This window comes from Agelaius tricolor, unplaced genomic scaffold, assembly GCF_023055355.1.
Source record: "Agelaius tricolor isolate 1412-34295 unplaced genomic scaffold, bAgeTri1.0.p SCAF_2, whole genome shotgun sequence".
NCBI classification, from domain to species: domain Eukaryota; kingdom Metazoa; phylum Chordata; class Aves; order Passeriformes; family Icteridae; genus Agelaius; species Agelaius tricolor.
In genome coordinates, this window is record NW_027269262.1 from 55,390,308 (window position 1) to 55,416,900 (window position 26,593).

General features: G+C 40.0%; 1 protein-coding gene and 1 long non-coding RNA gene across 4 annotated transcripts in view; one reads left to right on the top strand and one right to left on the bottom strand.

The window, feature by feature from the left end:
* Positions 1-20,134, bottom strand: part of PCMTD1 (protein-L-isoaspartate (D-aspartate) O-methyltransferase domain containing 1) — a 40,627-nt gene extending 20,493 nt beyond the window's left edge. The window contains exons 1-2 of one of the 3 annotated variants that reach the window (XM_071419299.1): positions 19,997-20,134; positions 2,609-3,032 (exon numbers count right to left, since the gene is read on the bottom strand). In XM_071419299.1, the coding sequence (XP_071275400.1) occupies positions 2,609-2,915 (307 nt within the window). In that variant the 5' untranslated portion in view covers positions 2,916-3,032; positions 19,997-20,134. Of the gene's footprint in view, positions 1-2,608; positions 3,033-17,911; positions 18,029-19,479; positions 19,675-19,996 lie in introns of those variants that run through there. The other 2 variants (XM_071419316.1, XM_071419307.1) reach the window with 2 other exon arrangements.
* A 333-nt stretch (positions 20,135-20,467) lies between these two features.
* On the top strand, positions 20,468-23,411 carry LOC139586138 (uncharacterized). The gene is made up of 2 exons (XR_011677470.1): positions 20,468-20,843; positions 22,572-23,411. It is a non-coding gene; the product is annotated as an uncharacterized lncRNA (long non-coding RNA).
* Positions 23,412-26,593: the final 3,182 nt, after the last annotated feature.

Consider the following 26,593-nt stretch of genomic DNA (forward strand, 5'->3'; position numbering starts at 1 on the left):
ATTTAAAGTAAATTAAAAATGCATAAACATCATCTGGTCAAAAATTCTTATGTACATTCCTTCAAGTACCTAACTTTGAAAGCAACTTTCAAAGTTGAAAGCAATTTTTGAAAAAAAAATCCTACAAGCATCATTTGCTCTAACAACCTGAAATTAAAACTATGAATGCAGAACACTACCACATCATCATACACCACAGCATTCATAATCTAAATGGAAAGATGAGAAATGTGCTCTCTTTTCTCACTGAAAGTCACAGCTGGACATATAAGCAGAGTCAGCTATTCTAAAAATGTGAAACCAACATCTCCACTACTCTCTGAAATCAACTGGCCTCTTTCAGCATAATGAGATAGCAATTCCACCACCTAGTCTGAACTTCGTTTATATTTTAACAGTTTCAGCAACAGTTAATTTAATCTCTGTGGATTGGTGTGCAGTCTTCTTAGTACGTTGCTATACTTGGAAGTGATCACCAGTTTCAGATTATTTGATAATTTAACCTAGTCATTTTGACACTGCCAATGTGGCAGAAACATTACTCACTACATTGTCAAATGGAAAGACACTCAACTACTGTCAAAACCCACATGGTTCTGTTCCTCACTGCAGTGTTCGCTGAAATTGGTTTGAAAAAAAAAGTGAGCTTTTAAAAATGAATATGGTTTAGTTGTCAGAAAACGACATCTGTTTATTTTTCTTTGTTAAAGCAACTGTTCCTTGGTTTAAAACAAACACTTAAGTATAATTATTATACATAACTAGTTTTATCAGAAGGAATACAGTAAGAAAATAAAGACATAAACTGCATTTATATCTTCGATGCCTCAGCCTAGAAGTCAAAACACATTACAACACTAAGACTTTGGTGACAGGATACAGCATTCCAAAACATGGAAAGTCTGCTTCTCTAAGCAGCTAGGCAGTTGCTGCCCCAGGCTGCTCCAGCCCTGCTAGGGACCATCAGCACCTGAGCTGCCTTTTCGGGAACATCTGCAGGGTAAGTGTGCTCCTCAGGGGCTGTCAGCCAACCTCACCCGCTGTAGAAGACAAGTCTTTTCCTGTTTAATTCCCTCAACTCTGCATATACTATTCTGAAGGATAGCAATTCTGCTTAATACAGAGAGGCCAAACCCAGGAGTGTTCATCAGCCATTTAAAACTGGTTTAAGTACAGAGATACAAAGGCAGTACACAGAATCAAGTGCAATAAACATAAATGTCTTTTTTTTTTAAACGTATTAGTTAAGAAAGAATAATGAAGTAACAAAGCTTTCTACAAGACAGTAATAAACATGCACCATTAGTCATAACCCTGAAGAAACATTTTCGAGAAAAAAATGCTCAATATTTACTAATTGTTTAAATACTGCACTTAAAATATTACAATCCAATTAAAAATATCTACTCTCAATTAGAAACATTCCCAAACAGAGAAAAGCAACACTCTATGAGAGTAGATAGCTTTACCTTATTTTTACCTGTGAATGACCATAACTCCTGTTTCCACAAAACAGTTATTATTTATTAGTATTAATAACTCTTATATTATATAGTATTAATTAGAACAAAAGATACTGCAGATACCAACAAATTTATGTTTGTTATGCACTATTAGCCATAATTTCTTCCTTCCAATAAATAAATTATGACAGAAAGTAACTAATTAACTGAAAATGAACAAACTGACTCTTGACACCTTAGTTTTATATCTAAATTAATGTAAGCAAAATCTGTATATTAGCTGTCAGCAAGATTTCTACAACCAAGGAAAAGCTGCATGCAGTATGGTCAAGAAAACGGTATCTACAAAAAATACACAGCAAAATAACTACTGTTTTATGGAATAAAATAATTTGTAAAAAAAATTAGTTGTTGGTGCATGTGATCTGTAATCTAAATGTTGGGAATGAAGACATTTAATGCATTTTTCTCTCTGGGTTTTGAAATTTAATTTAGGCAACAATATTTAGTTCCATCTTTTTTTCATATAGGAAATGTATTTGAAAACAAGAAAAAACACAGCGCTAGTATGTTAAAATTCTATTGAAAACCTACACACCTGATTAAACAGTCTCATCAGTCTTCATCCCAAAATTTTCTCACTAATCAGCTGATTAAATGTATTTTAAAATAACTCTTTCCATACTGACACAGATTTATTTTTCAGTTAAGTTTCTTAAAGAGAAATAAATTAGCCTTTACAATTTAGATTTTCCCTTCCATAAACTGAAGATCAGAACAGTAACCTACAGTAAAGGCACAAATAGAGTGCAAATGCAGATGAAAATTTTAGTCTTCAAAAATTGTTCCACTCTTCCTTTCCCTTTTAAACAAAAATAAGGACAAATGAGAATTTTAAACTACAGAATGCAGGAAGAATTGCCTCTTCCAAAACATCCAAGAAATGTCACCAAATTAGAGCACCAGTGAAATGCTGTAGATAACAGTATTTTAACAACACATCTCAAAGAGCCAGCCTTATGTATGTTACTGTCATTGTTAAAGAAGTAAAAGTAAGGTTTTACAGGGCTTGCATAATCTTCTAAAATATTCAAACCCACTATATTTAAATAAAACCGTTCAGGTTACTTATTATTAATAATTACCTAATATTAATCCCACCATTGTACTCAAGTATCCGGTTCCACTACCCAGATTTAGAAAAGACAATCCAGGCTGAAGTTTCAGTGCTTCCATGACTTCAGAATAAATGCAAGGTGCTGACAAGTGTATATTTCCATGCTTCCAGGCCAAGTCTTTGTAAGCATTGTCCCTGTACCCTTCCAGGTAATAATCACCACGATCAATTGCTCTGAAGGCTTGCTCCACACTCTCTGTACGAATGTACTGAGCTTCTTTCAAGTTATCAATTAAGTCATCGTTGTCTTCTCCAGCACTCACAGCTCCTCCCATGCTGAACTTCTGTAGTAATTCAATTAGTTTGCAAAATACATTAGGAGCAGTTTTCCCAAAAGTATATGTTTGTAATGGAGTCTCAGCTGTTTTTCAGAAGGACATCACAAGTGAATCCTGCAAAACAAAGAAATTAACAACTATTAGCATGTAATGCAATATTGTTAGTAGTGGATAACTTTACAAAGCAGAACTAAGATGCAGGACAGCTAGTACTCAATCAAAATTCTGCCCCTCAGATTTTTAATTCAGAGCTTAGAAACATGGGCTTTATACATCAGCACGGGCTGTCTACATTATGCAAACCCTTACGTTGCATTGCTTGCTAGACACTGCAAACCCTACAGTGCTAAGAACCCTTCACCCATATTACACATTTGAGGGGGCACCTAGAGGACAGAACTGCCTTTGGGTGAGTTCCAGTCCCATCCTGAGAGCTAAGTGTCCAACAGCAGCTGGAGCGTGTACCAACTTAGCTAATTTTGAAAGGAACTTGTTTTCCGTGTGCTAAGATCACCCCATGGGGGAAACAAAGCCCAGGAAGGGATGATGTCCCAGAGATGCTTTTCAGATGTTCACTTTGGAGCTGAAACAGAATACTAGTGCAGATACAATGGCACATTGCTCTCTTCTGGAATCAAAACGGAAAAAAAAAGCCCTCCAAGTATCTGAGCCCCTCCTAACACCTGCCATATTCACTAGAGGAATAAAAACTCCTTAAGTACCTGGAAATTTTTAACAGCTTGCCAGCTCATAAGTGTAATTCTACACAGCACACTGCAATAAGTCATATTCACTTCAAAATAATTCCTTCAGATCTGTATTTTATCTGCAGTTATTTCATTATGAATTACTAAACTCAAAATCCAGATATTAACATTTTTAATGTTGCATGAATTACCAGTAAAATAGAAACAGAAGACTAGGAGACAGGAGAATAGGAAGTTTAATGCCTCACTTCTGGGTGAATAGAGTACACAGTGAATAATGTTGCTAAAACACTGAAGTTTTAGCTGTTGCTCAGTAGTGTTTACCAAAAGCCAAGGAAGTACTTTTTCATTTCCTACACTCTGCAGTGCACAGGCACACAAAAAGCCAGGAGAGAGCATGGCCAGGACAGCTGACCTGAACTGGCCAAAGGGATATGCTATACCATAGGGTGTCATGACCAGTATATAAACTGGGGGGAGTGGAATATTGAGGGCTATTAAAGCTCTGGTCAATCAGAGGTGAAATGAGGACTCTTCACCATTCATCTGTGTGCTTCCCTCCAAAGCAAAACAAATTCCTACTGACATTCTGGAATGGAAAGAGGTAAAAAGACACCACGTGCAATTATCCAGCAAAAAAACCCCTTTGATTAAAGTAGAAAAAACAGACTAGTGCTCCACAGCAGAATAAGCAGGCCTGTGTATGTTCAACTGCACAGAAATGTTTCTTTCTGCTTGTGAAAAACTACAGGAAAACTTAGAAAGAAAATGTGAAACCTGAGAGATTATTTTAACTGCAACTGATAAAAATACTCCAGCCCTATTTGTTTGTCTGCACTTGCACCACACCTGAAGGTTCAATTAACCTAATTATGATACTTCAGTTTAATAATCTACAGAGACTAAAGCAATCGTTTTTGCCATCTTTCACACTAAAAAGTTCATTAGTATCTTGAGTTATGTTTGGAAATAAATTTAACTAAAACCACGAAGAACTGAGTTTCGTAAAGACTAAATTCAGCTGCTACGTTTGAGAAATAGGAATGCTGCTTTCAGCTCTTCCTGCGGGGTGCATGCACCACCTCGCACCAGCAGATGGAGAACTCGGCTATCCATCAGCACTGCGCCAGCAAACGTGCAGAGCCCGCCGATGGGAAAACCTAATGCTTTAGCATTTCCATCAACAAGTGTCTTCACTGCGGTCACATACCATTTGGATCCTGTAAATAACATTTTTCTAATTTTCAATACACATGACACACCAACAGACTTTTTTTAGGTATTTGGTAATTTTGTATTCTTGGCTTTATATGATGGCTCAAGTTATTGCAGTATCACAAGACTTTCTACTGATGACACCCACCAAGTGCCTCAGCTTCAATAATGGTTCTCACACAAAATCTCAAAGCCAAGAACAGAAAAAGTGTGATTGACAGCGTGACATTGAGGGAAGTAGGGGAGAAGAGAAATGGAGTCTCCTCTCAAGAATGAGACACAGCCTAACAGTGTGGCTATTTGGCAGTGCAGTTGAAGGCTACATATCATTCTGGACACACTGCCCCATCTGAAGAAGGTGACATTAAGCAGATGACAGTGATGGTGTTTAGGCTAGATACCTAGCCTAGGTATCTTGGTTTGGTTTGCACTCATTATTCATCTGCAGTGCTCTCCTCTGCACTCTACAGCTACAAGTAGGCAAAAAAGCTGCTCAATGGAAAGTACTTTTGTTCAAAAACCAAAAATGTCCTAGGAAGTGAAAGAAATAGATATTTTCATGAGAAGTGGACTCTTGTGCTGCAGAGAAATACGTTTTGATAGTTTACTTCCCCCCAATGTTTTTAAACATACAGCTTTCTACACAGCTGAGTGCTCACCAAAAACATCCTCTGAAGCTCCCTGATATTAAAACTGAAACACATGAAGTTCACAAAGAGCACAAGCAATGTTCTGATGCCTATTACACCAAGAGGTATGGCAACTTCACAAGAAATATGAAGGTTTGTCAAGTTAACAAAATGCAGCTATTGCTTTTAGCCTTAGGAATCTCTGAAATACACAAGCCAACAAAAATTACAGGGTAGGAGTTAAAATTTCAATATAGTCTTGATAAAAAAAATTAACTTAGTAAAACCAACTGCAATTAAAACAATCTTCATTTTATATTCCATACTACTCATGAATTTATTTTCAGAAGCTGAAACCCTACCTTGAAGTTTCTTATATTCACAATAAAAATGAAATGGAAGAACACTACTCAATTGTGTAACACCACCACCTCTGACCTGTTTCTGGCCTAACTTGTAACCAATTTCAGTGAAATACATTAAATAATTTCTGGGTGGTTTTTTGATGGCTTTCCTTTTTCTTTAATACTGTCACATTAATTGAACATGCATTTTTTGGCTATGTGGCTAAGAAGAGATGACAATCTGAGTGCATTTTAATTCTTCATTATTTTAGAGGTATGCCAAACTCTTAGCTGAAAAGTTAGGTACAATGTTAGCCAAGTGTTTTTGCCAGCTTTTAAAGGGACACAAGTTTTGCATGTTTCAGAATTTCTTCAAATGTATTTGCACTTCAAATTAATTTCCTGGGCTTCTAAGGACTTGCACACTCTCTTAAAGCTAGCTTAAATACCATGCTAGCAAGGTATCCAGTTAATTTGCCAGACAAAACCTCATTGACATTGCCAAAGCCATACAATTCCAAATATCTTAAAATTAACTATCTTGTAATAGTGATACAGATGGGCTCCATATAGACAACTACAATAAATGCTACTTGAGCTGACTTACTTGATCCTTACTTTGTTTCAAAGAAAACAAAATAATAAATGGAATCAGCCATATTTGAAGTCTCCTCCTCACAACTAATACCATTTTCACTAACACATCAGCTTGGAGAAAGATGATAATCAGGAATGTGATACATTACTTTAAGCTCATACACAGAATACAACCTTGCTTTGTGAATCCTCCCTCTTTCCTTTAAGAGGGAGAAGACAGCCGTAAGTCACTGAGCTGCACATTAATATTAGAATTCAGCTGTTCAGTTTCCCAAAAAGGAATATTCTGTGACTGGCAATAGAAGGGAATTAACCATGAATGTACACACAGGCCTGAAATGCTCCAAGTTAATAGTTTTAGTTTACTCATAGAAAAAATCAGCAACATTGCTCTAATCAGCAGAGATTTAAAGTTCCCCAGGCTACTAATCAAGTATCAGACCTACTCCTTTCTGTCCAGACTCAATACATTATACCCTTGCAGCAGTTATGAACTCAAGATCATGTTTTGCCTGTCCTCATTCCATCCAATGACTCCTACAACCACAGGACTCCACCTGAAGTTTAGCTTCCCTTTTTCTCCCAAGTATAATAGTGACTCACACAAGGAAATTCAACCTCAAACTGCAGAGCTGAGCTTAGGATTTCAGCAGGCGTTTTCAAACAAACAGCATGATTGATTATGATCTGAAAGGAAAAGAATAATTCTAATCTTACTTTCACCCAGCGAAGACTGAAGAAAACCAAAATATCAAGTATGTGCTGGCAGTAACTGTAGTAGGTGACTACAAAAATTAAGAATAAAATGTGGGACACAGAGGTATTTTACAGTAAAGTCTTCATAAACATTTTTTAAAAACTTTTACACCTATACTTGCTACTAAACTGATACTAAAGGCAGCAAAAGGTTTAAGTGGTTTGGAAGTCCAACTATTAGAACTACCTTCTCTTCCACAGCTATTTGTTTTGTCACTCTAAGCACTTATGAAAGAAAAGCTATTGTTTTTAGGATATATGACACTACTTGGTGTATTAAGGAAAACTCTCTAGAGAACACTGCACATTTTTGAAGTCTATACTCTAGACTAATCTTACTTAAAAACATACACTCCTAAACTGCTGTTCAGTGGGTCACTTCAAGAAGCTCTTCAAGTTAAACAGAAAAAAGTACAAAACCGACTAGAGTCCGCTCTACAGTGCAGTGCACTCCACAGAGCATACTTCGAAGTTCTTTGCAATATAGCAATGGAACAAAAAATAGACCACAGGATTAGTGTTAAGTCAAATGAATGTAAACAGCTACAACTACTGACTTAACCTGAATTGCATTGACCTACTTGGGCAGAAAATGTTTGTCAAGTCTGATGTAAGCTTAAGCCCTGATCTTCCTGTTTGAGCTTTCAACAGCTGTTTATACAAGATTCCAGGTATGTGCCTGCTTTCACTCTTCCTCCACCTACAGTCACCTGAGCACACTGAACAGCAGATGTGGTACTGCATTTCTCTCAAAACAGGTACTGAAACTTATGGAACTCCTCAAATGTATGAGCAGTGACAAGCATATAAGCACATGATCAAATGAATTTAACCTTGGCAGCTACACAAGGGCATAATTTTGGAGTAACTTGCTGAGTAGCTACTGAACTTTTTTTTAAATACTAAGACAGTTCACAGAAACTTGAGTAAAAAATAATAACAGAATTTTGTTAGTTGCCTCTGTGTTTGTTTTTTGCTCTTATTTGAACTAGGAGACATTCCTTTCCTGGTCTATACTGTCTCTTGTACTTAGTTTGTTCTTCTCATCTGAAATTCTATCTACCCTCTTCACACCATTCCAATAATATGAATGCTGAAAGGAACATTTCTCTATACATGCCAGACCTGTTCTCAGGTATGCTGATAAAGGCTTGAAAATTCAGTACCTTTTATCACAAAGCAAAGCAAACAATCCTACATACTTGCTGGACTAAAATTTTAATGTTCAGCTTAACCCCACATCCTGACTAAGCTCTCCTTATTGCTTAAAATCTGGGCAACCAAAAACTCTTTGCAAAGCTAAGCCTCTCAGGCTTCAGGAGCAGTTTCTTCTTCAAACACTGACTTCAAATTCTTATTCAAATATAGACAACAGGTTGTGCATATACCTTTATGACTGAACACTAGCTCTGCCCTGAGTACTGTACAGTGTACCATCAATTGCAGACTTCAAAATAATATTGCTTCTCTACCCACAACAGTCCAAAACAATTCCTGTTGCTTAGCTGTAAGACAATGCACCAAAATGCTCTTGTCTCTGGGGAGCCTAAGATGACTTAATAACCTTTTAAAGTTCCACTGAAGATCTAAGCAAAAGATAGCAGTTTAACCCAATGTCTAATATGCAGAAAGATCCCCTACGCTTCCTCTGATCCCAGTGTCCATGACAGAACCTGGCAGTCCTCTTCTAGCACAATGTGTAAAGGTCTCAGCTCCTGAGAGGTGTGCCTACAGCTCTGTCTATTCCCAGGCCACAACTATTTTTAGTTTGTCCAGTATAAACGAGCCAAAGAGCTTTATCACAGGCTGGCTGGGAGAAAGGGGAAAGATGAAAAGCTTCTCTTGAGGGCCTAACAGACCCACAGAAACAGGAGGTACCAGGTAATAGCAGTTTGTTCACTGCCTAAAATATCAGGGCATCACTAGAGAGATGAATTGATGATGCTTAATACATACAGATGTCTGATATTCACTGAGCCTGTCTCATGCACCTGTTTTGCATTTCAGAAACTGCTGTCTATGCACATATTTCACAAATTAGTGAGCTACAGAGTGACCAGCCTGCAAAACTCATTGCCACAATACACAGCTTTGCAGAAGGATATTTAACAGACTATTCATTTCAAGCAGGTTCATATAAGCTATATTAGGCAAATGCTAAGAATCAGAAGAGCTGTAGAGTGATGTGTAAAAAGAACTGGTTCTGGTACATCTAATTCTGTTTGGCCTGAAAAGGCAAAGGCATAGAAGTGGCACAACATTTCTGCAAATTTTAATATTGTGATCGCTTTCCATCTAAGACACCTTGATATATATATATATATAAAAATATAAATATATATATATATATAAAGAAGAACAGTGAGAGAATCAACATTTTTAAGACAAAACTTGTTTCTTTTCATAAAAGATGGTCAATAATTTAGTTCAGTTTACCAGAACATAAAAATTATGCTCCTTGGAGTAATCATCAGAGAGTCTCTCGTAACAACTGGGGGATGGGGAAGGAGAATCCTCTTTTATAATGAAATACAAAGCAGATTTTGTACAAGAAAGGAAACATTTTCCTAACCTTTTACCATAAAAGTTATAGTTCTTAAGCAGATCAAGTCACACTTCATATAACTTTGACTAGGCAAAATGTGGCCCATGACAAAATTTTCACTATTTCAGCCAGTACTAAAGTTCAAAAAACAGCACATAAACATTTCAAGTTATTTAAATAACTCACTTCTAGCAGCAACAGAACAACATAGGCCTGTTGCCTTTAGCAAAAGAAAACAGAAATGAGGTCAAGTGTAAAAATAGAAGATAGTTGCATTCCTGACACTTGAAACCTCATCTTGGAGCTATGCATTTACTTCAGTCTCCACAAAGAAAAAAAAATAGGCCCAATTAAAAACAGAAATATCAATCAACTTTACTAACCTCCAAGGACACTAAAATTTTTTGGTTTCTAGTCTTCAGAAATGTATCTAAAAGCTTCAAAATAGCACATAATAATCACAGCATAAACAACTTAAATACTGTATTACCATGAAGTTTACTTTCACAGCCTGAGAATCTCAACTTTTATTTATAATGCATCCTCTTCTTATGAGATGCTAAATAAATACAATTTAAGGAAAAAATATATCCCAATTCTTCTGTGCTTAATTCTTAAAACAGCACAGTGCAATACAACAGTATCTTTTGAGAAATTGTTTTATTCCTTAATCCTGTAATTCTCAAGAGGGAAGAATGAGTAAAGCCTACTCCTGTTTCCTGCTTCTCTTCCTCAGAACCACAAAACAAAATTCTTTCCCTGCAATCTTCCAGAAGCATCACACTGGAATAACCATTTTTTTCAAATGTAACTTGTTTACTAGCACTTGCACACTGAATTAGTGTTTTATCTTGTCAAAGAAAGCAACAGATATCTACCCCACTTTCTTCTTTTTAACTCCCAAATCCCGCGTATCCAAAAGCTTTAGACTTTAAGGATCCATACCATAATTTGTCTAAGTCTCCACATATACCATAAATCCATACACAGCACAACCTATAATGATGCGACTTTGTCAAAAAATCTCTACCACTTAGGACTTTCAATGCTTACTTTATATAAAACGGAGTTCAACTTCCCTTTCATGGTTCTAACCAAAAGAAAGTGATGATTTATCCAAACTTCCAAAACACACTCATCAAGTACAAACTAAATCTATATTAAAAAATCTACTGAAGTCTTTAGTCATCCAGGAAAAAAAAATCAACACTTTTCTTTACAATGTAAAAGGTTACAGCATTAATACTGTTATCAAAATCTGTTTCACAAAGGTTCATGCAAATATTTTATTATTCTCCCTACTTTGAGGTAATGTTTCAAAGTATTGCTTTTGTAACAGTATCATTTTAATTTACACCTCTTTGGCTAGTCAGTACCTTCTACCTTAAATTTTCCACAGGGCTTGCAAATGATTAAACAGATTATCTGCCTGCACATATCAAAGTTAACTTTGTTGGGTTATGTGACAGAAACCTGTTCTGCATACAAAGGAGCAGGGGTGGATTTACAAGTGGGGGAAACATGAATACCCTGACCCAGCCTACCATCAGCTCTTTCCACATTCCCACTACCACCATGCCTCTCCCAAGGCATTTCCCAGATCCAAAGGTGTGATTTTCACAGAGCTACAAAAGTAGCTCTGTAAAAGCTTCCATGGAGTGCAGGGGAAATGGATTTGGGGATGGCACAAGTCCTGTGAGTGCATGCTTGGGGGAGGAACCAGAGGTGGGGAAAGGAAAAAATCACAGTGACTAGGGGAGAAACAAGCATGGGAAAGCCACAGCTGTAGTGACAAGAGGGATGGATCATGTGTCAGCAGGCTGCAGGTCAGTATGTGTGTCCAGCTATGCCCTGCCTCTCCTGTCAGACAGTCAATCTCCTTCTGCAATTCTATCTTGGGCCTCTGCTTGGTGCCCATGTGTACCTACAAGACATGGAGTCAGACCACAGATCACAAGGGCTGGTGAGTCTGTGGTGCCAGCAAAGCAGGGTGTGAGCTTCTGCAGGTCCAGGTGCAATCATACAGAGTACCAAGCTGGACTGGCCAGCAAAGTGGCCTTGGGACTGGGATGGGACACACCAGCTGAGTGAGGCAGCTGGAGGAACAAAGAGGGGTCCAAGGTGAGCTGCTGGAGAATCTGTGGTGTTTGGGATTGGCAGCTGAGCATGTGCATGTGCGTAAGAGGCAATGGGGCACAAACAGACCAAAGAGTTCCAGGGTAGAATGAGTGCCTAAACCCAGTAACTGGAAAGATTTGTAATACGTACACACATATATGTTTGCACACATTCAGCTTGACCATCCAGAAAGAGTAACAGGATGAGGCCACTGGTGCTGTTTGTGCTTGCCTTAGTGCCATCTCCCATGTTGGTGTGGTGGCAAATTATAGACATAGATGCTGAATACATCTGTTTGTTTGCTACTGAGAATACGTGCTTAGCCTCACAACTCACTGGACCTGAGGCCATGGACACCTAAACTAAAAACTAGAAATACTTAAACAAAACTCCTTAGAGCCCTTCTTCAAAAGCACAAACCAAAATATAAACACATTATAATTTTGGAAATGTTTCTGAATTACTTACTGGTTTTCTTTTTCTTCAGGTATGAATCAAGTACTACTGTAAATGTGGCTCCAAAATTATAATTTACCTACAGTACCAACAATGGCAGATGTCATCTGGGAAGGATTTGAAGCATTTGCGAAAGCTCCAGTAACCATTCCAAGATATTCATGCAAACTCTTCAGCAAGAAATAGAAGCTGAGAACGTTTTATCATTGCCTATATAGCAGCTGTGCACTTGCACAGCTCACAATAATCATCATTCCCACAATCCTACTGTATCAGGATTTTTGCAGTCATGCAAAGCACATGGTTTTCACCTTACATAAGTGTAGTTTACAGATACAACACAAGAGGCTGCTACATTCACACAACCTGATGTAGTTATATCACGGACAACTCCAGTTTATCCAGAGCACGCCAGAATGGAGAAGGCAAATTTTACACTGACTTTTTCTGACAACTGAATTACTTCAGAAAACATCACAGAATCTCAGGAAACTTGGCAGTAATGAGTCTTAGTCATGATGAATGCATAATTAACTGAAGCAAATAACAAGAGACTAAGGCCTATGGGATTTTATAATACTGCAGATGTCAGCTCAGCAGAAGTCAAAGAAACTCAGCAGCTTGACTTTTCTGCGTCCTTCCAAGTTCACTGACCTTCTGACTACAATAAATGCCAAATTTAGAGTTCCTTGAAGGAAGAACACAGCAAAGCTTAACAAACTGGACTACATGGAATGGAAGGAAAACCACAGCTCATTCTCAAAAGGGTAGAGGAAATGGTTTTGCAAATAAAGAGCAGGATCACATGCCCAGCAGAAGAAGAGCCAGCAAAACCCCACCCACAGAATCCAACAAGAACTACAACAGTAAACAAGAATTTCATGAGTCTCAGGCAAAGATTTTCAAATTAAAATCAAATCCTGTAATGGCAGACTGATGTACCAGTAGAAATACAGCATTCCTGATTACTTGAAGTTATTTATACTACAGAAATATTAACCATTTATCAAAATTAAGCATCTCCTTTAGCAACTGCTTTGGAGTTCAGTCTGTCAGCAATGCTGACTTGCATTCATTTCAGTCATACCTATCAAGCAAAAACAACAGCTCTGAAAATATGATTAAGAGGGTAGTAGCTCCCACAATCATTTCTTTTTTTAACTTTGATATACAGACCATGATACAACATGATACAACAGCACAGTCATCCTGACTGGGTTGAATAGCATTACTTGGCTTTTTCTTTTATATGTCAAGAAAACCACATGGTAATTCCCAAATATCTGCTATAAACACTTGCTATAGAAATAAAAAAAGTCTCAAAATAGTAATCACATCTCATTTTCTGCCAACCACATGGTCCTAATTCCTCATTTAATGTTAAAACAACAACTTATAGGAATCAAGCCTTTCATCCGGGATGAGGATGCCACAGGCATATCAATTGCAGACTGTGATTCACTAGCTATTACTATAAACAATTCCAATTACTATCACTTCACATACAAAAACCACACATTGATATGGAAATCTCCTTTTGGAGAGCCAGATTTGTCTTTTTTTAAATATGAACAAATAATTAGGACATGTTACCTCTGAGATGATCTCTTTGAAATCTAGTTACCTTTCACCCCTGAAGACAACTAATAACCAATTATATTTGTTTTACTTGAAGAATGGTACCAATACATGCTTTTAAATAGTTACATTCCTTTTGTGTCTACAATATTACTGCATACTGCCTTTCACTACATCTTAAACTAGTATTTTAGAACAACTCTGATTTGACTAACTCTTACCATTAAATCTAAATGACATTTGTAGACATCAGCTGGAAAAAAAAAATCTTCCCAGTGACAGATGCCTCCTGGAGGAACATTATCCAGTATTACAAAGTTGTCACTGTTCATCCTGAAAATAGTTTTCAAGATTGCCTAATTTGCCATTAGAAATATGCACCTATCACTTAAAACTTTAACAAGCCAATTGTTAAAAAAAAGGAAGAAATAATTATGATTACTGACAGCTTTAATAAGACTTATCTGTTTAGAAATCATGCAAAGAAAAGGTTTTGTAATAAAAACAGCAAGCTTCTGGTACTTGTGATGTGACGTGAGTACTCAAACACAGACCTCTAGTGCTATTTTAGGTGCTCATGCTAACTCTTGGCTACTTGGCCGGTGCTACAGCAACAATTAGTGCTAAACAACAAAACAGAAAACTCTTCTGGCCACATCCTGTCCTTGCTTCTCTGCAACTAAGTCAGAGGAGCTGCTCTTTCTGTGTCACTTAAGACTGCTTTGAAAGGAACCCAACAGCTGGAACTGGAAAAGCAACCAGATAAAAGACATTATTGGCCAAAAGAGACCAGAAGAGCAAACCTGGAGACACTGACTTGCAACCAGTCTGTCATCACCAGGTTCTAAAAACATCCAGAACAGAGATCCTGTTTACAGTCTCTACACTGCCACAGAATTGGTTGGTTGTCCACATATTCTCTGTGCATGTGTGTCTCTAAACACACACCATCTCCAGTAAAGCACACGTCATCAACCAAGACAAGGGTTCTCTTCTCTAACTGCTGAGCTATCTCTAATTCAGATTTTTCCTGCCAACTTTTTTTTTTTGTTTGTTTTTAATACTTCAAATAATCTAGGTCTCCAGTAAATCCTCTCATATCTAATAGCTCCATGCTGACAACTCTGATGCCCTGCAGCACCTCCATATAAATGTCTTTCATTCAGGATTAAAAACATCTCACGTCACTATCAAACCACTCGATGAAAGCCTGTTACGTTTTAAACCTGATTTTAATGTTTTGTTGTCAAATTCTGAATTGTTTCCTCAAACAAGTTTTTCCATATTAATTACAACTGTACTCTTTTACACCCTAGAAACACAGCAAATCCAACTCTGCTTTGCAACTGTATGCTGACCAAATACTACTGTGAGAAAATCAAGTGAAATGCTATACTTGAGAGGCATTCCAAACCTCACCTGTTATGTAACCTTAACAACACTCACAGTATCTTAAACCTCCAATTGCACACAACTCATAGAGCTCAATACTCTGCACTTGTAAAAGCAAGATATTTACATCCTGCCTTCACTAAACAAAACCAAACCAGAGGTCCAAAACTAACCTTCATAAAATGCATTTTCTAAGCAGCCAGTTCCAAGTATTTTTCTGCCCCAAGACAGCCCCTCTAAGAAGAGAAGTTCCACAGTAATTCCCCACTCAAGAACTTCACTGTATGAGAATACACCAGAACCTGTAGCCTGTGAGTTCCCATGGTGACTCCCGATGTCACACCTAATCTCTTTTAGGGCTGTGGGGTTTGTCTTTCTTTGCTTATTTTAAGTCTTCTGTAATGGCCTCTAAACCACTGTCTTTTCCTCACAATAAAGGACAACTCATATTTTTGTGCTTCAATTTAAAGAACTGATAAAATTAATTGAGAAATATGTCACATATCAATTGCAGTCACAATGTGTAAGTGATAAAGACACTACAAAAGTTCTCCAGACCTGTGTCCAACCCTATAGGTTCCAATCCTTTTCTTCTTTCCAAAAATGAGTTTCTTTGGACTAACTGCCATTTTTAAAGACATTTTTGCTTACAGTTTACTTTTACTTCTTACTTTCAACATTTGCAATAAGCTTCTGATGAGAAGTAGATTCAGCAAGAATCCACACACATACATTCCATCAGTATTCCAAGCTCCTTGAGGTTAACATCACTGTCGGCTTTGCAAGACTTTCTCTGAAACATGAAGTAGGCATGACATACCAGAACAAAAAGGACAGAAAACCAACAACCTTCTTCTGAATGCCAGCCAGCTATCTTTCAGTCCTACAAATATTATATTCAGCATCCTGAGTTGCTATAAATTCTATCCTTTCTTCAAGGACCAGAAGTCCAGCCCAAATTTCTTAAGTAACACAGCAGCAGAAACTGTTTTAAGAGCTTGCATGAAGGATGCCTGAAGGCTTTCATTAACATCCAGTGCACACAAATAAGGCCCAAAGGAATTGGAGCACAGTAGTTATTTCCTGATGCTCTCATGTAATTATACCCATAATATTTCATATAACTACCACACTTCAGTCCCTATAACTCCATAAATGATGAAGCAGAACAGTGTGAACACAGTTCTGCTAAGCAGATAAATTAAAAGAATTCTCCATCCAAAATATCCACACTTGTTGGAGAGGATGAAGCATGCAGATCAACTTCCGACCCTGCCAGAGGATTCCTGGAGTGCCTCAGGCCAGTCACATACCTGATTATTCATTTGCAAAACATATTGCATCTACATTCTACCTACTTTTGCTCTGAGGAGTTTACATTCTAAGTAGATAAAACAAATGAGATTATATAAACAACGTCTGCATTCAAGGGTGCCAAGTGCTGGAGACTTCAAGGCACTTTTCTTACACAGAGAGCTAATTAATCATCAGCTCCAGAACATCACTTTCAGTTCAGCAGGGTAGAATAGCAGATCTCTGTGACATTCCTACTGAAAATGGGAACAAAGCAGAAAATGACAAGAACAGGTACATGTAAAGACACCTCTCATCCAGAAAAAAATTACTGTATTCTCAGGTGTTTCTCTCCATGCACCTCTAAGACTGGCATGAGCATTACCATAATGCTTAGTATTTCAGAATTGCTTTTAATGTATTTGTTCTGGGGAATTTTTGAAACACCTGACATAAACCTTTGTGAGACACTTCATAGGGAAATTTTATTGCCTGGCTCTGGGGGGAAAAAACAAGAACGACACACTACAATGTGTTGCAGCAGGAACCTTGTGCTAATGTCTTCCAAGTTTGCCTTAAGACTTACACCTGCACTGGTATCATGCCTAAGAAGCCTACCTTCAGCTTCAGAACACACACTTCCATCTCAAAGTGCTTCAAGTTTACAGAAACACAGCCAAGTGACTGCTCTGGTACAGTCCACCACAGGCATGGAAACTACAACACATGCTTGACACTGAGGTCCTATTTTTAAGTCTCCTATTAGGCAGAAGCCTCTTCAAAAGGAGCTGCAGGTTGGGGCAGTCACTGACAGGCAAAAAGAAGACTAAACAATAAAAAACACAAAACTGTCAAAATTATGATTATAAAAATGGCAAGATTTCATGATTATATCAATAGTATACTGCAAAATTGAAACTGGCCAGTCACATATCTAAAGCAAGTAATGCCACAGATTAGATGAAGCAAACCGAGAAAGAAGGCCAATTAGAGAGGCAGGGCGATTTTTACAAAAATTCTGGAGTGAAGATCAGAGATGATGCAGGGAAGGAACTAATCCTGCACAGACACAGTGATAAAACTTGGCAATTGAGGACTGTCCAGTATTACATACTTTTTTCTGTTTCTGCAATTTCATTATATTCTCCTCACTGCAGACCTCCCAACAACATCCAATTGTATTTTCTAGCACTTCTGAGGGACACTGACTGTTGTAAAGAACATTTGGCTAAGTGTCCATCTCCAAAGCCCTTATTGTGGCTCTCTGACCTCACTCACATACTTCTAACATTCCTATCATTATATTTATTCACCCAGAGTCAGTTAAAATACCAATCGATCTGTCACACATTTTTCCACCTACAAATCCAAAATACTTTTCAAACTCCCCCAACAAATCAGGCAGGAGTTCTGCAGAAGACAGCTCAATTTATCCCAGCCTGATCCCTTCCAGAGATCTTCTGCCCAGAGTTAGGTAATGGTCCTGTTGGGGGAAAAAAGTGTATAGCACGTTATAATTCATTTGCAAGCAGAATGGATTAAGGTTACAAAGACATTCTCACCACACATTATTGTAATTTACTAACTCTAAGCACTGGATTTTTTGTGCCTTCCATCTAGAAAAGCATTCTCTGTAACACAGAGGTCACATGGTTAAGAGGAATGGGGTATCTTCATTAATTTGCTGAAGTGCTGACTAGCCTTACTCTGGGTATTTTTTGCGTGGGCTTCAACATTTGCTGCTCTTTATAAGAAGAAACCTTACATTCTTGCTAAAGCCTGCAGTTCTACTGTGCTTGACTTATTACTTGACAGGAGTAAAAAAAAAAAAACAAACCTAGGAGAACACCAACTATGTTGGTGCTGGCAAGTACTGCAAGGACACAAGCATTTTCCACACACTGGAGTAGTTTAGCACTTTCATAAAGGACTTGTTTTTAAACAGACAGCCCCTCACCCTTCCTCTTTAGCTGTTTGTTTCCATTTTTGCTTTTGTTGGTTTGTCCGGGGTTGTTTTTTTTTTTTTGGTTTTGTTTTTTTTTTTTTTTTTTTTAATGACAGAGCTGCATACAGCAGGCCCAGGCTGCTGACCGAGTATCAAATAAATGCCAAGATTCCTTCTCCCTCCGCTCCCCCTTTTCTTCCTGCAACTTCAGAGCGAGCCGCGGACAGCTGCCGAGGCAGGGGGGAGGAGGGCGCACGGAGGTCAGACCAGACCCGCACAAGCACTGCGGAGGCGGCCCGAGGTTTCGGGCCCAAGAGGAATCCCATTAACACCGCCGCAGACCGCAGCTCAGCTACAGACGTGACCCCAGGACGCCTCCTCCAGCTGATAACAACAAAGAAAACAGACGGGAGGAGGAGGTGGCAGCCCCGGAGCCAGTTCCTGCTCCTCCCCTTAGTCTTCTCCCAGCCAAAACAGAGACCACAATATAAACAGAGACAAAATGTGCGTTTATGGCAAAGCGGGGGGCAGCGGCAGCCTTCTCCTTTTCCTCCGGCGGCTGCCGCCAGGAATGCTCACCGACCTGGATTGCGGGCGAAAAGCGAACTTATCGCGCATTTCACACACTTTATTTATGTAAACAAAGTATCTTACGCCTGCTGCAGCCGCACCACCTCCTCCACTCCCAGAAAGAGAAATACCCTGCATTAGCCCACGGGTTTTTATTGAAACAAAACGAAATGTTGTCTCACGCACCCCTCAACGATGCCTCGGCCTGGAAGACGCGGTCCCCACAAGCACACGAGGTTGTAAAGAGCCGACAGTGAAAAAAAGAAACAAAACAAACAAACCAAGCCCAAAGAAATCCCCCAAACCGCAGGCTTCCCTTCTCACTGCATTTCCTCAAAGGCGAAAGGCAAACGCACAGCCGTCACAGGGGGGAGGCAAGGCGCTGAGCCGCAGCGGGGGACAAGCGCTGCCCTCACCTTGCCTGTACCACCACCCCCCCGCCGGGATCTCGAGGCTGGAACCTTCTCTCTTGTCCTCGTCCTCTCACAGCTCCCAGGCCCACGGCAGCTATACCAACCACCTCTCCTCCCCCTAACTCCTTCTGGGCCAGAGATTATTCATTACGCAGACGCTGCGAGGGGTGGCAAGGCTCGGGCAAAGGAGCAGGAGGAGAAGAAGGGGCTGCTGAGGGCGTACGCACAGAGCCGGTCCTGTCCCTCCCTAGGGCGAGCCCTCGCCTGTCCCGGCTGCACGAAAACAACGCCTCCCCCTCATCCCCCTTCCCCCGCGCCTGCGTGCGGGGCCCGCGGACAATGGGGACCAGAGCGCCCGGGGAGCCAGGGAAGGGCAGGGGCCGCAGGGCCAGGGGCCGGAGGGCCGCAATCTCCCCTCCCCCGCCACAACCCACCGTCTCGGCCGTCCGGCGGGGCCTCCACGCCGCACAGCGCGGCCGGAGCGCAGTTCTGCCCACCCCCCACAGTGCGGGACACTCACCCGTTCCGCAGCGGGCCCCGGACCCTGCGCTGGGCGGCACCGGCGAGACCCGCCTGGGGGGTGGGGGCGAGAATCGCAGGCAGAAGAGCACTCCGGCAGGCCGCGGGCAAACGGCCGAGCGAGAGGAGGGCGGCGCTGGCGGCCGTAGGTCGGGGGTGCGCGGGTCGGTTCGGCGGCCGGTGCCGGTGCGAGGGACGGGACGGGACGGGACGGGACGGGACGGGATGGGGGAGGCGGGGCCCGACAGCTGAGAGGATGTAAACAGAGCGTCACGTGACCCCGCCCCCCGCGCGCGGGGCCGCCGGGCGGGGCGAGGCGAGGGCGAGAGCTGCGCCGCTCCGAGCCCGGCCCTGATTGGCCGCTCGCCTCCGCGCCACAGCCAATGGCCGGCCGGCGCTCGCGGCGCTCGTCACCAGTCGCCCTGGGGTCGCTGGGGGCCCGCGCGCTGCCTCCCCCCCTCTCATCCCCCGTGTGCCCTCCCCGCCGGCCGGGCAGCGCTGCCGGCAATCCCCTGTGCCCTCCCCGGCCCTCTGGTCTCCCGTGGGCTGCGAGAACGGACAGTAGCACCGTGTTGTCGTGCGGCGGCGGCACCGCGGGTGGGCGGCGGGGGTCAAACAGCCGTGCCGAAGGCCCGGGTTTAAAAACATGCGCAAGGTGCCCCCGGTGCCCGTCGGGAAGAACTCCGCTTTGCGTTCTCATCTTCCTCAGGGGACGCGGCGGCTCTGCGGGATCGTCCTGTAGGGCCTCTCGCAAGGGGGGGCGGAAGGTTCCCCCCACGCCCCGAGAGAAGGGCACTCGGGTTTGTTGTCGAAGCTCCGAAGATAGTTTGAAAAACTACTTACAGGAAGTAAGAGATCACGAGGAAAGCTCAGAGAAATCATTAGAAATGTCAGAAAACGTCTATAGGGGGGCTGTAGAGATGGTAAAAAGGTCTGGAGGGGATGCTGCAAGAAAAACAGCTGAGGTCATTGGGCTTGCTTTGCCTGGAGAAGAGAGCGTGGGGAGACCTCACAGTAGGCAGCAGCTTCCATGGGAAGGGGAGGGGAGCACTTGATTTCTCTCTGGTGACCAGCAAAGGGCCTGCAGGAACGGCATGGAGATGTTGTGGAGGCTTTCGTTGGATATTAGGAAAAGATTCTTCACCCTGAGGATTGTTGAGAACTGTAGGCACCGCCTCCATAGAGAAGTGGTTAGGGCACTAAATCTGACATAAGTGTTTGGACAACACTCTCAATCCCATGGTGTGATTCTTGGTGTGGGGGGCCAGGAGTTTGACTTTGGTAATCCTTGTGTAATCCTTTCAACTAGGGGTATTCTATGATTCTATGAATTTGGGAAAGGAAGGAGTATTGTGGAAGGAACGAGACATAAGTGGAAACTCAGGGAAGCCGGGGCCCAGTGCAGACTTGAAGCCCAAGGTGATGAAGATTGTTGGGTCCTTTTGAGCCCCGGTCTCAAGTGATGTTTCTGAGGCATTGTCTCATGTTTGATTTGGTAAGGAGGAATGATGTGGGATTTGGACAGTCAGTGGAGAAAGTAGGCTTGCCTGGTGTTTGGGAAAATAAAGAGTTACAGGTGTCAGGACTTGTAGCAATTTGGCTAATCTGTTTTTGTTGTGGAAAGAAATGAGAAAAGCCTGAGGTTAGTATCAGAAAAGGGATGACTGCAGGAACAGTAAGTTCATGTTCACCAAACAATCAGGAAAAAGGTGTAGTATTTAAGGATTTCACGCTAGTGGATATGAAAACCTGAAGTTGAGTGGGTGTTATAATAAAACTAATCTAGGTAACTTGTAGACATTTACAAGGATAATTTAATTTAGATTGTTGTAAGCATTGAGTGCTTTGTGAAATGCAGCCGAAAGGCACAAAGATTTGAGCTTTAGCCAAAGTTTGAGTAGTGGTGGAACAGGATTTCTAAGAGTCCTGAGAATTGAAGGACATAAAAGTGTAGCTGGTAGGAGGCCAGGAGTATTACTCTGTTGGGGGGCAGGATTAATTAATACCTGGAGCACACAATGGTTGTAGATGGCAACAACTGAGGTGAAGATAATTGGCAAAATAAGGGGGAGAGTTTGTGTTAGGCCGGGGCTCAGAAGAAAATAAGTCTCCTGTCAATTGGACTGAGTAATTCAAATAGTGCTACAAATTGCCACTCTACTAGTGATGTAACTGATGGCTCCTTAAATGAGAAATAAAAGGGAGAATAAACACATAAATTCAATTTTCACATTGAAATATGCCTTGCATCATTGCATCAGTAAATGAATAATTTTTGCTGGCTTTGAATATTATAAGTTTGTTTCTATTAGGAATTTTTAGTTAGATGTAATAAGTGTGTATGATTTCCTCCCTGTTGTATGTAGGAAGGTTTCCTTCTCTTTCCATCACATCCTAGATATTCTTGTGCCTGAGCAGCATGTAGGCATTACCTGTCAGACAAGGTGAACTTGATGAGTATTCAGTCAGGACAGAAGTTATGGCCATGTTTTGCTCATTCACTTTTAAGAGAATTTTTCAGATAGCTTTTTTTCCTCTGTAAATTACCATGCTTAAACTATTTTTTCCATTTGCAGTGAACATGGACATACAATTAGGAAGGCCAATCTGCCATCTTCTTTCAGAGCTGAAAAGAAGCTGCAGCATTCTGACCTAGCAGAAAATTCTACTCAAGCATGTATAGTTATCCAAATCTGTTCTAGCTCCTGTCCATCCATTGTGAAAAAAGAAGCAAGGTGTGTGTTTTCTGATGCAGCATGTAACTTCTGCATCTTGGTGTGAAAGATATTTATTATCACATTATTTTAAATTTGAGATGTGCATAATTTGGGCAAAATTTGTTTTCATTTGAATCTAAGTTAATAGTCTCAAAAAAAGCTAAAGTATTATGGGACAGGCGCATCAAAGCTCTGTATAAGCTTGCCAAGTTCAAAACCATAATTTCCCACTTCTTAACTGAATGAAATTGAAATAACGAAACATGCTTCTTAACTGAAGCACAGTGAACATCCTTTCACCCTCATAAAACAATGGGCTAGGCTAAAGTGTCCCCAAATTCATTATTTTGTGCAAGCTTAGTATTGTTCTATTGCATCTGCAGATTGAAGTATAATTTACTTTTTCAGTATTTTGTCCTGCTGCTTTGTTATTTTTTCATGATCATGCAGATAAAGACTGAACTATGTGGAAGACTCCAGTTAATCTTCATTCTGTGCTTCTGGTGAAGGTTATAACATTCAGATATCTAATAGAGAAGTACTTAAGACTGCCATTTTTTAGATAAATTTGAAATTTGTTACCAGGGGTCATTAAGGTTAAGTATTTAGACTTAACTGTTAGTATAATGAACAGAAAATTGGATATACACAGCAATTTATAATGAGAACTGTTTCAAATAAAGATCATGTCACAAATACTGAGTAGGTGTATTATTTGTCATATTTAATTTTTATTTATATAGAAAATAGTTGTCCTTTAGACATACTGGCCTTCCTAACAGTGGCAATAGCTTAAAAGTAGAATGGTGCAAATTACATTCCCTGAACACAATCCTGTTGGCATAAAGCTGACAAATAATGCATCAGTTGCACTGCTTATATTTTTTGCTCATCTCTAAATAATGGAAACCATTTATATATCATTGCATTTAAGGTACTTTGATTTCAATCAGTTTGAACTCTATGTTCTGTTATTGAATAAGCATTTTAAAATACTCTAAATGCTACGGAAAATATACAAAACAAATATTAAAGTTTAACATTTATTTTTAGACATGTCATTTTTTTAATCTAATAGAGTTTAAATTTGTAAGATTTTTGCTGGAGCTTAAGCTGATACTGTTTAAAATATTTTTTTATGTTCTGCCATGAAATCTAATTTTAATTAAGTTGTAACAGCATAATGTTTTGTAGGATTTCTTAAGGCTTGGATTATTCCTACCAAGAACTTCTTTACTTTGTTATTTAGCTCTGGAAAGTCAATGCAAGGATAAGGATATTAGAGACTTACACTTTAGCTCTATTTGTAATTAGTTATTTCACACTGTTGTGCATACCTTTGTATGTTGACACAGCTTTTTAGAAAATATTTATAGCTCACTGTCATTTTGAAGCAACTGTTGTCTGATTCTGCTTTTCTTTCTCATTCATTTTGCATGTAACTATTTTTTTCTCTAGTTTCCACAATCTTGTTTGATTTCCTTTCTCCAGACAAATTTCATTCTGTACTTTTGTTTCATCTTTCGTTATCAAGCATTTTAAAATTATAGTTGATTTCCTAAATCTATTTAATATACTCTCTAATATTGATAACTTCCTGACACTTACCTTTCATCCACTGAGCTCTTTGTCTTTTTTTCTTTTGACTACCTTCTTTCTTTTCCTTTATTTTTTGTAGATTTTCTTTCCTGACAGACTTTGACTGGTTGGTTTTACAGATGTAGAACAAAAAAGATGTGCTACAGAAGCAGCAGCTCCAGTTTTCAGATGTTGTCCTCTGCTCTCTACAACAGATACCACTTCTGGCAACTGGATACAGTGAGCACATACTTCACGCTGTGTCACACATTCCATTGGCGTAGTTTGTTTCAGGAAGAGGCCCTGAAATGGAGACCTGGTGCAGTGACTTCCCTTGTCCTGCAGCCTTGGTCTTCCTGCATTACTTTATTGTCTCAGAGAGTAAAAGTACTGTGTTAATAAAAACAACACAAGTAATGCAAAGGAAAAAGAAAAAGAAATAACTTCAGGAAAGCAGTTTAATTTGTCCTGAATTTTGGGGCTACCTTTCATATTTTTAAAATGTTCTGGTTTTTTATTCTTCACTCACAGATGTTTGAATGTACCTTCTGTGGCTCTCATCTGATCCCAGCAGTCATCATGCCATTTCCAAAGGTTTGTGGTAAGTGATGTTTCAGTTCCCAGGAACAGAACTGGGTCATCCCCCAGAGAGTGCCCAAGCTGAGTCCCTTCAGGTTGCATGTACAGGATGAGCACACCTGTAGCTAAGCTGTAATGGACCGGTCAGGGTGTAACCTGCAGTCCCTAGGACACCAGACACCAGCCTGGCAAACCATCATCCACAGGCTGCTATGTGGGCCTCTGGAACCAGCAGCTGTGCAGCTGAGGTGTGGCCTGGCTCTGAAAGCAGTTTAGTCACATTTGTACAATGTTGCTTTGGCAGGTGAGACTTGAAAGATTTCACCTGTAAAACTGGTAAGATCTACATACACAGTGTATAGTGTCTCTGCATCTTTGACCTTGTTAATCTGCAGTTTGGATAAACAAACTGAGCATTACTGTCTTGGATAAAAGTGGTTGTATGCTAATCAAGTTTTAGATCAGAACAAGGTTTCCCAAAGCTCCGGAGCTAGGTGATTGAAAAGAGTGCCTTTAAAAGGAGTAAATCAACCTTTACTACAGGCCTTGCCTATGTGCCAGATTCCTTCACTGAATATTCCTACTGGTCTTTAAGACTTGCCATTTATTTCTTTGAGATCTGCACATCCTTTCTTCTCTCTGGCCCCCTTCAGAGAGGCAGTTTGTTACTGTAACTTGCTAAGGCATTTTGGGTTTTTAGGGATAGAGATGTTCATTGCTGTAAATTTTGATATGCCCTCTTTGCAAATATGAATTGCTTTAAACAATTGTAAGCATTTTTAATGTTGTGTATCACCGTCTCACTCCTCTGAAACACTCCAAATAAAATGCATTGGGGTTTGAGTTACGTATATTTATTTGGGATGCCTGTAATCTTATCTGTGCATCCCATCTCTCACACCCCATTTAAGTGGTCACAACTTTTATCAACTTTGTGAAAAGAAATGTCATGCAATGGTAGCAAAACCATCTTCTTTTGATGCCTGGAGTAGGCAGGAATAGCAGTGATAATCTCCAAAAGTGATATGTTTGCAAACAACTGGTTAGGAGAGTGCATGAGGCTTTTTTTCCTTGCCATGAAGTGCTCTGCTAGCGTGATATTATCACTCTCAGCCCCTCTGGAGGAATTTTTGGGAGAGCTTCTGGCAGTGAGCAAAGCATGGCACAGAGCTAGAAGTATCTTGGTTGTCAGAACATAAGCTGAGCTCGGTTCAGATATTAAGACATTTAAAGCGCATACTACAAAAAGAAAAATACCAAAACAATGAAACCCAATATTTTAACTTAAAGATACAAATGAGTGAATGAAATAAAGAAAGAAATTAAATGGAGTCTATGGCCATTGACATTGGTCTTAAGGATGTGTCTCTCATGATCAGCTTTTTGACCTTCTTCAAATTACTCTTCCAGTTTCTTGTGTGCAACTTCCTGGTGTTTGTCTCTGTTAAGAACAAGCCTGAGGTTGCAGCAACAGAAGGGTTCCAGTGGCCTGTAGTCACTGCCAAGTGCTCAACCAAATGTTCTCGTAAATACAACAAACTGAGCACATCTAGATAATGATTGATGTACTACAAAATCTAGTTACACAATCAAATATTAAAAAAATCTTCTAGAATTTAGTACTAAGGCAAGTGCCAGTTGTTTAGATTTCATGTATATTAACTTTTTAGTTTTTCTATGACCCTTGATGGAAAAAGAAATGTCTTCCTTCAGTATTTCTGCTT